Source organism: Scomber scombrus, chromosome 21 (assembly GCF_963691925.1).
Source record: "Scomber scombrus chromosome 21, fScoSco1.1, whole genome shotgun sequence".
Lineage (NCBI taxonomy): Eukaryota > Metazoa > Chordata > Actinopteri > Scombriformes > Scombridae > Scomber > Scomber scombrus.
Window position 1 is genome coordinate 24,330,221 of NC_084990.1, and position 14,032 is coordinate 24,344,252.

The window sequence follows — 14,032 nt, forward strand, 5'->3', positions numbered from 1 at the left end:
ACATGGTCGACGCAGAATGGCGGAATAGCGCCCCCTACAAAGTCCAAAAATGCCCATAGGGAATTTTGCTAACTTTGTCCTATGCTCACAAAATTCGGTACACATATGTATTATACCCACATATGCAAAAAAGCCTCTTGACTTCATGACCTCAACCCAACAGGAAGTCAGCCATTTTGGTTTTGATTTTTCCCGCCTAAAATTAACTCCTCCCACAGCGTTCGCCCGATCAAGTTCAAATTAGGTACGCAACATCTCCAGACCTAGCTGAGCTTAAGTTGTGCTCTGCGCATCCGTAGGTCAAAGGGCGTGTCTGCCAGGGCTCAACTAACTTTGGCTTTCTCGCCATGTACATACGAGTGGCTCTCACGCCCACATACTTCATCCAATCAGCTTCAAACTTGCTGGACATGATGATGGCTCCGCCCTGAACGTCCCGATATATTAACTTCCCACGTAACTCATAGCGCCCCCCGGTGGTAACAGGAAGTGAACTTAAATTCATGAAAAATACATAGTTGACCCCATCAACTTCATTCCACTTCTAAAACATGCAGAACCAGTTGGTGAAGCTACATTATGAACACTGTGAAGCTACGAGTAATGGCGTCCCTGTGGGGGCGTGGCTACCATCAATTCCTCGCCATGAAAATACGTTTGGCTTTTTGATGGCTTTATTGAACACGTATCATCATGAAAATTGATACACAGGTCCAGGGTGGAGACCTCTTCCATCTGATAGGGGTGTCGCTCATGTCGCCCCCTAGTGGAAACAGGAAGTGCCATTTTTTGCATCAACATTGTCCGATTTCCACGAAACTTCACATGTGTGATGAGGGACTGACCCTGAACACACCTGCATGCATCCCATTACTGCCCCCTGGTGGATGAACCATCAACCTCTCATAACTCCTTCATGCTTTGTCCAATTCACTCCAAACTTCACATGACTGATGAGTGGCCGCCCTGAACACACCAGACCACACCAGACCATATGTGTAACTACCTGTGACTGCCCCCTACTGGATGAACGAAACATTGCATTTTTGGCCTCCTTCCAGGTTTTTTCTCACTTTCTGCTTCACGCCACAGCCCCGCCATGCCTCAGGCCCCGCGGTGGCATGGGTGAGCGACGGCCCGCCATCGCCGCTTGCGGCTTTAATTTTTATTATTGTTGCTATCATAATATTAATAATCACTAAATAATTATTAATATGTAATTGTAATATTATTATAATAAATAATAATTAATATTATGATATTACTAAGGTTACAACAAACATTGTTCATCTATAAAATTTGATGAATAATTATGGTAATTTTCATCTTGGGAGTCGTAGTTAACTTCTCTCTTTCTTTCTTTTTTGTGTCCACAGGTTTATAGCTTTGACTTTTTTTTTAACAAGGTTGTGGATTTGCTCCATCAGTCAGCTAACAGCCTTTGCAACAGTCAGCTTTTCCACTCTGTACCTTTTAAAGTCTCTTTATTACTGTCATACAGGAAAGGCTCTGCAGCCCGTCCTCCGTAACAACTTTAAAACCGATGTGGGAATGCGTGCAGACTCACAAAAAATCATTATCCTGATTACTGATGGAAAATCCTCGGACCATGTATCCTTTGCATCAGAGGACCTGAGAGACAGCGGCATTGAGGTCTACGCTATTGGTATGGCCATTTTAACCTTTTTCAAGTTTGTAAGCCACTTAATCTGAAGAGTATCTTAGTTTTGATTTCCACTGAATCAAACCTGCAGGAAATGTTCTCACAAGTCCACAGGAGGCAGGAAAAACACTGAAGTCACATTAAGCGTGGTCTATTACTGACCTGATGTTGTATTCCAAATGTTTTAAATTGTATTACCAGCTATCACATGTACATATTATACATGTTAGTCAAAAAACAACAACTTTCAGTCTGAACTTATTTGCTGATTTCTGTACAGCAGCAGTCAGAGGTTTGGACACACTGAATCTTTAAGTGAATGGGAATGTGTGTCTACATTTTTGACTGGTACTGAACATCCAAGTTCATTTCTGGAGGGATATTTGGAAATGCACTGTTAACAACCTTACATTTTGTATTGTTCACTGTCAAAAGTAACAAAAATAGATGTTCCTGCATCCCAGCACCCAGAATAATAGTACTGTAATTCTATACATATGTTAATGAAGTCCACCCATAATAGTCTCCAAAATATACTTAAAATGTTCATAAACTACACATACACAGTTGCATTTAATCATAACAGAAACTATTCACTAAATACCAATATGTGCCTCAGTGGCTCTGATTGTGATAGTTTGATTAACAAAGAAGCAGCACAGCCTCAGAAAAGATTTTAAAGTGAATATAAACCATAAAACATTCTGCAGCTACGAAACTACATAATTTTACTAAAAAATAATGAAATGATAGACCTGTGATGGACTGGTGACCACTTTAGGTTGTACCCCTCCCCCCCCCCCCCCCCCCCCCAACCCTCTAGAGAGGATAAGCAGGTTGGAAAATGAATTAATGCATTAATGAATGTTTTTCACAATGTAAACACAAGCTAGAAAATATATAACTAAATTTGTTGTTAGTATCAGTTAATTTTTTTAAGTTGTTAAATCGATTTAATTATGTTTTAGCTACAATGAACTAAAACCAATGGCACCTGCTATGCTTTGGCAGATGGTCAGCAATGCTGTAAAGTATGATTTCTAGTTAATGGGATTTAAAATGCACAACCATCAGCATGCTCTGTCAATTAAAGTTCAGTTTAAGGAGCAGGAAACCTCTTTAAATAATATTTTACCCACAATTTAGATTCTTTTGTTTTGAGTTTCATTTTTAATCAGTTTTAACTGTACAGTTGTTTTCTCAGGTGTTAAGGATGCTGACAAGTCACAGCTGTTGGAAATCACAGCAAATCCTGCACATGTGTACATGGTCGATGACTTCAATGGACTCCAGCGCCTTGTGAATGACCTCGTCATAAACATCTGTGCCAACAGCAGCTTAGGTAAGCAAAGAGTCCATCACCATCAAACAGTGATACATGTTAGAACCTCACTGATCCACTGATGTCAGAATCAAAGTTTTTAAAGATGTTGAGCTTCGCCTAAATTTTGGATTGTTGCAGTTAGATATCAAGTCTTCTTGTTGCTGGGAAGTACTGTATATTAGTCTATTGCATAAGAAAATACACCTTAAACCAGGTTGTCACTTCAGGTGTTGATGGAGGAAGCTATGAAAGGTACAAGATGTCTTGATACTTGTATCGAGTGTAGAGGACTCTCACTATCAGTGCTTTGAGACTGTAGCCTTCAACATGTCCTGTCTACTTCTGAGGTGTACTGCTTCCACCAGCACCCTGTCCACTAACTCCATCTCTCGCTGGCCTGTTTTTTATTTAATTTTTTTGATTCTGATGCTCCAAAAACTCTGATATTGCTGCAGCATGAGCAGTTCAACACAGAGTCCACTTTGGCTTTCAAACAATCATTATCTTCTTGCAGGTGGCTCACATTTACAGCTAGTAAATGTATGTAATGTAGTAATGACTGTGTATGGCCAGTGTGTAAAACTATTCCCACATACGCTGATTCAGACAAAATAAACATCTAGCTTGCTGTCTCTCTCTTCTAGAGTCTCCCACTAACGGTCCTGGGTCTGTTCAGTTCACTGCTCTGCTCCAATCTACATTTGAATTTTCTGATTTTCTTTCCAGGACTCCAGACTGAATGTAAACACCAATCACCAGGTAAAAAGAGAGAAAGAGATGGGAATGGGCATGTCCAACTGGTAGGAGACTCCACAGTAGAACCCACTGCAGGGATAATATAAACCTCATCTGGCCTGGGAGCACTTCTGGATCCTCCAGGAGGATCAGCATCTAGAATGGATGGAGTTTGGTTTATGTACTAATAGTCTCAAAACTAATGACTCCCTCCTTCATTCACTCATTAATTACTCATTAATACACAAAATGTATTCAATACTGATCAGAAATCCCAAATTTCAGACACTCACTGATCATCGTCACTTTTATGTCATCCAGTCAGCAGCAGAGTTACTCACCACTAATTCTGTGTCTATAAAATATGATCCATGGATTTGGGGGATTGCTTTCAGGAAGTAGTGTACACAACATGAACACTACTTTGTTGTTCCATTGTGGAACATTTGAGGGATTTACATATTGGATACATTTAAACTCAGTTTACAGACACTCAGACACAGCCTTAGCTTCAACATTTGGTCTCTTTGTGTTGTTTCCCATAATCCTTTGCTCTCCTTCAGGTTTTCAGTGTGACAGTAAGGCCGACATCGTGATGTTGGTCGATGAATCTGGGAGCATTGGCCGTGTAGACTTCATCATGATGAAGTACTTTCTAAGAGAGATATTCAACATCGTCAACATCGGCCCTGACAAAGTCCAGATTGGTAATATTTTACTACTACTACAGTTCACACCACTGCTCCTGCTGCTATAACTACTACTGTTTGTGTAACGTGTTCAAAATACTAAAATGTTTACATCATGATTTGAAAATATTCAAATACAGGTGCAGGTCCTTTGTTCAAAATTAGCATAAAAGCTGCAAAATAACATGATAGCAAGTGAAGGGAATGGCTGATGTGAGGATAAAAGGAGCATAGCAGCGGTTTTACATGTTTAACAAAAATAACCACAATCTGCATAGAGCCTCTGTTAGTACCAATTATCTCTAAAAACATGCATAAATATTTTAGTAACATTTTTATGTGATTCACCTACATTAAGAATCAGTGCTTCACCCACCAAAGCATACATGAGTAATTCATGGTAGTTATTATTCAGCTTTAAAACAGTCTTTTATCAGGACTCTTATTTCCATGTGGAGATATACTGTATATTCCTTCTGTGTAGGTCCATGTTGGATCAGTTAGCAGGACAGATGTTGTGACTGCACAGACTCTTTGAAGCATACAGAATATCTGAACAACAAGTTCTAGTTAGGAAGGATGTACAACTTGTTGGTTCATCCACATCATTACTGCTACGCTCCAACTCCTGATCCATCGTCTATTGCCTCGGAGAGATAACCGTATACTCACACTGTAAAGTTACTCTAATGAAAGGCATGGCCTTTTCCCACCATTCTGTTTTATATGTCATCAGCGATAAAACTGGAAGCAATACAATAATTAACTGTATTAATATTCAATTTGAGTTCTGTGTGACAACATTTAGCTTTCTTTATGCAGTGCAGATGGGGACTGACTAACATGCAGAGTCAGACAGTAGACTCGGGGTTATTATCAGACTATTTCAATCAGCAGAGACCAGAGAATGAAGTTAAAGAATGTTTATTATGCAGATGAAATGAATGATTAGGTATTGTCAAGGTCTTTGGCGCTTGGACTCTGCAGGGAGAATTTTGGAATCGAAGGACTTCAGTCCTGAGCAGCAGCATGATAGAAACCCTCATGGAGTCCAGATACTGGTGGTGGCTGATGACTTCGATCAATCAGTGTCGGGCCAAATCACAACAAAAGTCATCTTGAGGCCCTTTTCAAGTGGAGCAGGACTAGACTGTATTCATTGATTAATTTAGAAAAAGACCCAACAATCCCACATGAGAAAGCACTTGGCAACAGTGGCAAGGAAAAACTCTCCTTTTCAGGAAGAAACCTCAGGCAGAACCGGGCTCTAGGTGGGCGGTCATCTGCCTCGACCAGTTGGGTTGAGAGGAGAGAGAGCACAGAGACAAACAATGTCAATCTGACTCTGCTGAGACTGATCAGCTGATGAGGTTGAAGTGTCGCATTGAGGAATCTGAAGACTGGGTGGTGATGGGGAGGTGGTGGGTCGCACAAAAACAGCATCAAGAGAGCACCTGAGCAGAGAGGGAGAACATTTATAAAGACAGCTGCAATATGATAGGCTGACCATGAAGGTGTGTCACCGTGCTATTGGTTAGACTTGACCAGCTGATGTGAACAGCTGATGTGTCAATTGATGCTCGAGAAATAACAGCAAGGAAATTATGAGCTTTGACAGAGATCAGTATGAACTGTGAGAAGGATCAGAATGACTAAAGAAGGAGAAATAAAACTATGACGTGAGCTCACAAACAGATGGTCTTCCTGTCTGAACTTTCGCTAAGCTTCATTTGTTTGTCCTACTGGACTGAACTGCTGGAATGGTTCTCTAAGTCTTTTGGTCCCTCTATACGAATGCTAATTAGTACAGACATGCAACGTCTGTTGGTGAGTGTTGGGGCAACCATGATGTTATCGAGATAATAACAAGAATAATAGTTATAAACAAATGCACATGTCAAATTATCATCGTTGATATTCTCATTATCATTTAAAAACAAAGGCTGGGTCAGTGTGTCAGTGTTACACATTTCTGTGTTTTCTGCAGGTCTGGTTCAGTTCAGTGACGTCTCAAGGACCGAGTGGGAGCTGAACACCCACCAGACTAATCAATACCTGCTGGAGGCCATAACCAAACTGCGGCAGATGGGAGGAGGCACCAACACAGGTGATTTAACATCAGGCTGATCCACACCAGCTTTACACTGAGGGACTGAGGCAGAGGCTCTGATTACATCCACATATAAAACATCTTCAGAACAGAGACTTCAGATTAAATGAGTAAAAAGTGTTTTAGTAGGTTTATGATGAAAATTAGATGGATGTTAATAATAATTTGTACTATTGTTGCTATCCTAATATGAATAATTAATAAATATAAATGAATAATTATAATACTATCATGGTTATTACTATTATGATATTAGGTGTTTGTATCGTACCATGGTGTAATATTATGAATCAAAGATTGCTGGTGCTGTTATAATGATAGTGATTACAATAATTATGATAATGTAATAACATTAAACATTTTAATGAGGATCTCACTAAAGAATTTGAAGCTCAGTGATTGGATGCTTCTGACTGAAATGCATCTTGGGAGTCGTAGTTAACTTCTCTCTTCCACAGGTTTATAGCTTTGGTTGTTTGTTTTTTATCAAAGACTCAGATATTTTTAACAAGGTTGTGGATTTGCTCCATCAGTCAGCTAACAGTCTTTGCAACAGTCAGCTTTTCCACTCTGTACCTTTTAAAGTCTCTTTATTACTGTTGTACAGGAAGGGCTCTGCAGCATGTCCTCCGTAACAACTTTAAACCCAATGTGGGAATGCGTGCAGACTCACAAAAAATCATTATCCTGATTACTGATGGAGAATCTCAGGATGAAGTAACCCTTGCATCAGATCACCTGAGAGACAGCGGCATTGAGGTCTACGCTATTGGTATGGCCATTTTAACCTTTTTCAAGTTTGTAGGCCACTTAATCTGCAGAGTATCTTAGTTTTGATTTCTACTGAATTAAATCTACTTTTCTGGAAACCAAATGTTCTCACAAGTCCACAGGAGGCAGGGAAAACACTGAAGTCACATTAAGCCTGGTCCATTACTGACCTGATGTTTTTTAAATCGTATAACCAGCTATCACATGTAGGGGAGAACGGGGTTGGTTGTCACATTCATCAGATCTCGGGCCCTAGATGGCGCTGTTAAAAAGTTTTGATACTGAATGTTTCAGAATTTAGGTTAGATGTTACTTCAGAGATAATTTCTGGAGTAAAATGCTTGACATTGAGGTGAGAGCACGTTTAGTGTTTTTCATGTGAAAATGTAAATATCCAACTCTTCAGTGTTTCTCTTCTGGGCTTTTACACAATGAGTTTATAATAAAACACCATTACCATTAAAAAGTATGAAGAGAGAGCGATAGGTAGGGAGGTTTGTTTCTTAGCTACGCCAAAACAGATGTTTGGTAGCTTTGCTGGTAGCAAAAAATCCCAGTTGGGGATGTTTGTCACATTCTCTTCGGGGTTGGTTGTCACATGTTGGTATATACATATATGGTGTCATATATCTAGTTCTTTCTTTCTTTTAAGATAACAAAATGAGCAGGAACTTTATCAGGAAGAAAAACAAGGGTCAGACTCCTCCAGATGTGAAGCTCAGAGCAGTCAAAGAGGTGAAAATGAACAATATTGTTATATAAGGACAAAAAAGGCATTTAGCGGAATGATATTTCCTGTTTATGTTCTCTTGGTGCAGGGGATGTATTAGGTTGTTGTATTTCAATTAAACTAAACATTTTAAATATTTTTTTATGACTGTATACATTTTTTATTTTTCCCCATTTAAAATAACACAGGGACAACCAACCCCATAGTGGGGTTGGTTGTCATGAGTGCACAAAACATATTAGACGGCTCATATCTTTTGAACAGAATCAGCTGAAGGAGAGTCAGACCTCTCTATTCCTACCTGACACTTTAGGCTTTCTTTACAAATTAAAAGGGAATTTATTCAGTTTATGGTTCATGAGGAATTCAAAGGAAAGTAAAAAGTGTGACTACCAACCTCGTTCTCCCCTACATATTATACACGTTAGTCAAAAAACAAACTTTCAATCTGAACTTATTTGCTGATTTCTGTACAGCAGCAGTCAGAGGTTTGGACACACTGAATCTTTAAGTGAATGGGAATGTGTGTCTACATTTTTGACTGGTACTGAACATCCAAGTTCATTTCTGGAGGGATATTTGGAAATGCACTGTTAACAACCTTACATTTTGTATTGTTCACTGTCAAAAGTAACAAAAATAGATGTTCCTGCATCCCAGCACCCAGAATAATAGAACTGTAATTCTATACATAGATTAATGAAGTCCACCCATAATAGTCTTCAAAATATACTTAAAATGTTAATAAACTACACATACACAGCTGCATTTAATCATAACAGAAACTATTCACTAAATACCAATATGTGCCTCAGTGGCTCTGATTGTGATAGTTTGATTAACAAAGAAGCAGCACAGCCTCAGAAAAGATTTTAAAGTTAATATAAAATCTAAAAGATTCTGCAGCTACGAAACTACATAATTTTACTAAAAAATAATGAAATGATAGACCTGTGATGGACTGGTGACCACTTTAGGTTGTACCCCCCCCCCCCCCCCCCCCCCCCCAACCCTCTAGAGAGGATAAGCAGTTTGGAAAATGAATTAATGAATTAATGAATGCTTTTCACAATGTAAACATAAGCTAGAAAATATATAACTACATTTGTTGTTAGTATCAGTTAATTTTTTTAAGTTGTTAAATCGATTTAATTATGTTTTAGCTACAATGAACTAAAACCAATGGCACCTGCTATGCTTTGGCAGATGGTCAGCAATGCTGTACAGTATGATTTCTAGTTAATGGGATTTAAAATGCACAACCATCAGCATGCTCTGTCAATTAAAGTTCAGTTTAAGGAGCAGAAAACCACTTTAAATAATATTTTACCCACCATTTAGATTCTTTTGTTTTGAGTTTCATTTTTAATCAGCTTTAACTGTACAGTTGTTTTCTCAGGTGTTGGCGATGTACACTCGTTACAGCTGTTGCAAATCACCGTAAATCCTAAACATGTGTACATGGTCGATGACTTCAATGGACTCCAGCGCATTGTGAATGACCTCGTCATAAACATCTGTGCCAACAGCAGCTTAGGTAAGCAAAGAGTCCATCACCATCAAACAGTGATACATGTTAGAACCTCACTGATCCACTGATGTCAGAATCAAAGTTTTTAAAGATGTTGAGCTTCGCCTAAATTTTGGATTGTTGCAGTTAGATATCAAGTCTTCTTGTTGCTGGGAAGTACTGCATATTAGTCTATTGCATAAGAAAATACACCTTAAACCAGGTTGTCACTTCAGGTGTTGATGGAGGAAGCTATGAAAGGTACAAGATGTCTTGATACTTGTATCGAGTGTAGAGGACTCTCACTATCAGTGCTTTGAGACTGTAGCCTTCAACATGTCCTGTCTACCTCTGAGGTGTACTGCTTCCACCAGCACCCTGTCCACTAACTCCATCTCTCGCTGGCCTGTTTTTTATTTAATTTGTTTTATTCTGATGCTCCAAAAACTCTGATATTGCTGCAGCATGAGCAGTTCAACACAGAGTCCACTTTGGCTTTCAAACAATCATTATCTTCTTGCAGGTGGCTCACATTGGGTTAGTGTCTTAATTAATAATCTTTATTGGTATGAATGTTGCAGTTAAATATTCCCAAAACTAATGATGGTCCTCTCTCTCTCCAGACTCTGTCAGGCTGGTGAATGGGACTAGTCTGTGTTCAGGCAGACTGGAGGTGAAGTCTGAGCAGTCGTGGTCCTCAGTGTGTGAAGCTGACTTTGACCAGCAGGATGCAGAGGTGGTCTGTAGGGAGCTTGGCTGTGGGGCTCCTTCAGTCCTCCAGGGGGCGCTCTATGGAGAAGTGGAGGCTCCAATGTGGACCAAAGAGTTCCAGTGTGGAGGCAATGAGTCTGCTCTCCTGGACTGTAGAAGATCAAACTCAACTAGAAGAACCTGCTCACCTGGTAAAGCTGTTGGACTCACCTGCTCAGGTAGAAGAGGAGCTGCAGCTTTGATTTGTCTTCATTTCTGTTCTAATGAAACTCACTTTATTCTTTTACTGATGACTCTCTTGTTTCTGTTCTAATGAAACTCACTTTATTATTTTACTGTTGACTCTCTTGTTTATGTTCAGAGTTCAGGTTGGTGGAAGGAGCCAGTCGCTGTGCAGGTACACTGGAGCTGAAACATGGAGAGTGGAGACCAGTGGATGACTCTGACTGGACCCTGAAGGAAGCAGCAGTAGCCTGCTCAGATCTGGACTGTGGCTCTGCTGTTTCAACAAGAAGAATAATTAATTCCTTAGATAGATCTGTATGGTGGATCAGCTCCAAGTGTGTTCAGTCTGGATATGCACTGAGGAATGTGCATCATCAGATTCCTCTTCCTCCATCGTGGAGCTCATCTGCTCAGGTAAGTCCATCAGTGACATCATCTCTGACAGTAATATTCTACTTCCTCTGTCACAGTGATATTTGGTGGTTTCCTTTGGACTGAACTGTAAACTTATCCAAGACGACAGCATCCTAAAGGGTAGAGAAGTTAGCTTGTTCCTGGAGGCTCATTGATTCAAACCCCCATAAAAAGCTGATTCAGCCAATCATCTCTCTGTATTTACAGACCTGCTGCTTCAGCCAATCATCTCTGTGTCTCCTACCATGGACGGGGTCTCCGGGGCCCAGCAGCAGGGGTTTCAGGTTCTCCAGGGCTCACGCTTCACCATCAGCTGCTCCGTCCAGCCTCAGTACCCAGGAGGCTCCTTCCAGCTCACCTTCACCTCCTCCAACACAACATACAACTACACCCAGCCAGCTGTCAATCACTCTGCTGACTTCCTGTTTCCTGCTGCAAACCCCGCCCACCAAGGAAAATACAGCTGTGTTTATGGCGTCTATGTTTTTTCTCATAACTTCTCCTCTGAGAGCCGTCTGCTCTCTCTCACTGTCACAGGTAAGCTGAAGCAGAGTGTGAAGCTCAGTCCAACTGAGACGTCACACTGACTTTGTTTCCATGTTTGATAAAAAGTCATGAGGCAGCAGGAGCGACCCAGCGACCTACAGAGAGCTGAGTCACAATGTGATGAAGGAGCTGTAAACTGTTTCCTTCCCGGCTTCTTTAACATTATTCAACCATAACAACTGTGTTGTAGTGGAAAGTAAAAGTAGGGGTGTCCTGATACAACTTTTTCACTTCCAATACGATACCGATATTGCAGCCTTGGGTATTGGCCGATACCGATATTGATCCGATACCAATATCAGCATGAATCATACATACTTTTATTACTTATTTTGTAGCGTGGGATGTTAGAAAAGGCTTGATCAAGTGATATTACTCAAACAGGGGTATTGTTTTGTCAACAATGTAGTGGCGGCTAGGCATAATGTAGCGAGGCTCGAGGTGCTCAATTAAGCGTTTAAAACCCGACATTACTCACCACAGACAAGGGCTGGTCATCAAGCACAATAAACTGGCCTATCTTTTCTGTTATTGCTAATTCCTTTTTGCCGTCCCGTGGGAGTTTGTCACGCTTTGCAAATGTTTCGGACAGCGTTGGTTGTTTGAGGGAACCGGCGGTTTGTTTCTTCGCCTCTGTGGTCTTGCGTATTAAACTTCCCCTGATCTGTGCCACCACGGGAAACATTACATTAGTTTTGCACTCAGCTGCAACGTCTTTTTCTGACTTTAACGAAAACTATTGCCACACAGCCGACATCACTCCTACTTCTTGCTACTTCTTCTTCTTCGTCTTCTTCGTGCTTATTGCTACTTAGTTAGCAGCAGAACAGTTAGCTCACGCTCACGCTGTTGTTGTGATCACACGGGTTCTGCATGATGGATCCGGGTGCTGCTGGATAGAAGAGCTGGAGCGGATTACTGGAATGGTCTGCTTGTATTAGAGTGCTAATATCAGAGATTTTGGATCCAGTCCGATAAAATCCCATACTTGTTTTTTGGATGATATCGGACTGATATCTGATATCAATATCGGATCGGGACACCCCTAAGTAAAAGTGAAGCCAGATAAGCACTATAATGATAATAAACAGGGCTTTACATGATGAACTCAGAGCTTCACCAGGATCACATCTGATCTAACTGCATGTAAAGATGTTGACTGTTAACAATCAGTTGAATCATTTTAACCAGACAGGAGCTTTAAGGAGAGAATCAGCAGACTTTCATTCATTCTTTCAAAGCAGCTGTGAACACATTAGTGGTTTTTGTTGAACATCATCAGCATACAGAGAGGATCAGATGAACTTATTCTCTAAGAGCTGAATCAACAAGCTGCTTCAGACTTCACTGATTTTAGGAGATTTAACTTCATTAAAGTTCCTGTTTGATGGGAGCTGTTGTAACGCATTACAATGTAACTAACTAACTGATTATTTGACTACTTGTTGCAGCTCTGTTTGGCAGTAAAAGCTTGGTGACATATAGTGTTTCATGCACGCTAGCGGTACAACTGCCTGACCTCTGATGCTAACACAAAGCTAAAAGAGAAACACTTATAGACCTGCAGTGATGCTCAGACTCAGTGCAGAACCAACCAAGCAGCCAAAGCTTGTGTGTTGCTTGTCTCCATCTTTCAGAAACAAACTCAGTAAAGTATCGATAATAGTTAACGTCATCAGACAGGAAACCTTTGGACTTATGTTGGTATTGAAACGTGCAGAGTCTCTTCAGTCTGCTGCTGACTCTGAGGAACAACAGGTTCTATATGTTATTTTGAGGCAGTAATTATTTGTACAACATGGTGTTATGATGGTGAGGACTCATATTATTTTATCTGATATATTTTTACCCAACATCGTCTGCATTGCTAAGGAGTAACACAAAAGTAATGTAACTAGTAGTGTGATTACTTTCCACAGGGAGGAATTAAGTAACTTAACGAATTACTTTAAAGAAAAGTAATGAGTTATGTATAATATATTACTTTTTTGAGTAATGACCCCAACACTGGCTGTTGTATTCATGATGTCATGTGATCTAATGTGATGACTGAATGTGTCTCATCAGATCCAAAAGATTTCATCATCAGACTGGTCGTCCTGCTGGTGATTCTGCTGATGTTCACCACTGCCGTCTATTTCATCCCGAAGGTACTGAACATGTTTGTTTAGAGGACTGATTGAAATGAAGCACTCAGCCTGTTTATCTTGAACTGAAGAGAGGAATGATGCAGATCTGTGTTGTCATGTCTCTGCAGGCCAGCAGGGGGCAGAAGTCAGACCCACAGGAGAACATCGAGATGGATTGTAATAACCTCAGTGTTTCCAGAGCTGAATGAGAGCCGGCTGAAGAGGAAGGAGCTCAGGGAGCAGAGTAGGACCTCTGAGGACAAACACAAAAGCTCTTTAATGAAATGAGGCCAACCAGGAAGTAACTTAAAACTGCATTCTATCAAAAGGCCACCAGGGGGCGACCGTTTTGGTGTCAAAAGGACTTCCGTCTCTATACAAGTCAATGGAGAATTCACCAACTTCTCACTTGATTTCTAACCTCAGTAAACGTTTTCAAAATGTGTTTATGGTCTCAATCGCTAGTTTAAAGCCT

The 14,032-nt window shown here is 40.4% G+C and overlaps 1 protein-coding gene across 1 annotated transcript in view; it reads left to right on the forward strand.

The window, feature by feature from the left end:
* The window catches only part of LOC134003162 (immunoglobulin superfamily member 1-like), a 30,901-nt gene extending 17,135 nt beyond the window's left edge, over positions 1-13,766 (forward strand). Inside the window, exons 2-4 of the mRNA XM_062442289.1 lie at positions 11,090-11,419; positions 13,496-13,578; positions 13,686-13,766. Of these exons, the coding sequence (XP_062298273.1) occupies positions 11,090-11,419; positions 13,496-13,578; positions 13,686-13,766 (494 nt within the window). The remainder of the gene's footprint in view (positions 1-11,089; positions 11,420-13,495; positions 13,579-13,685) is intronic.
* Positions 13,767-14,032: the final 266 nt, after the last annotated feature.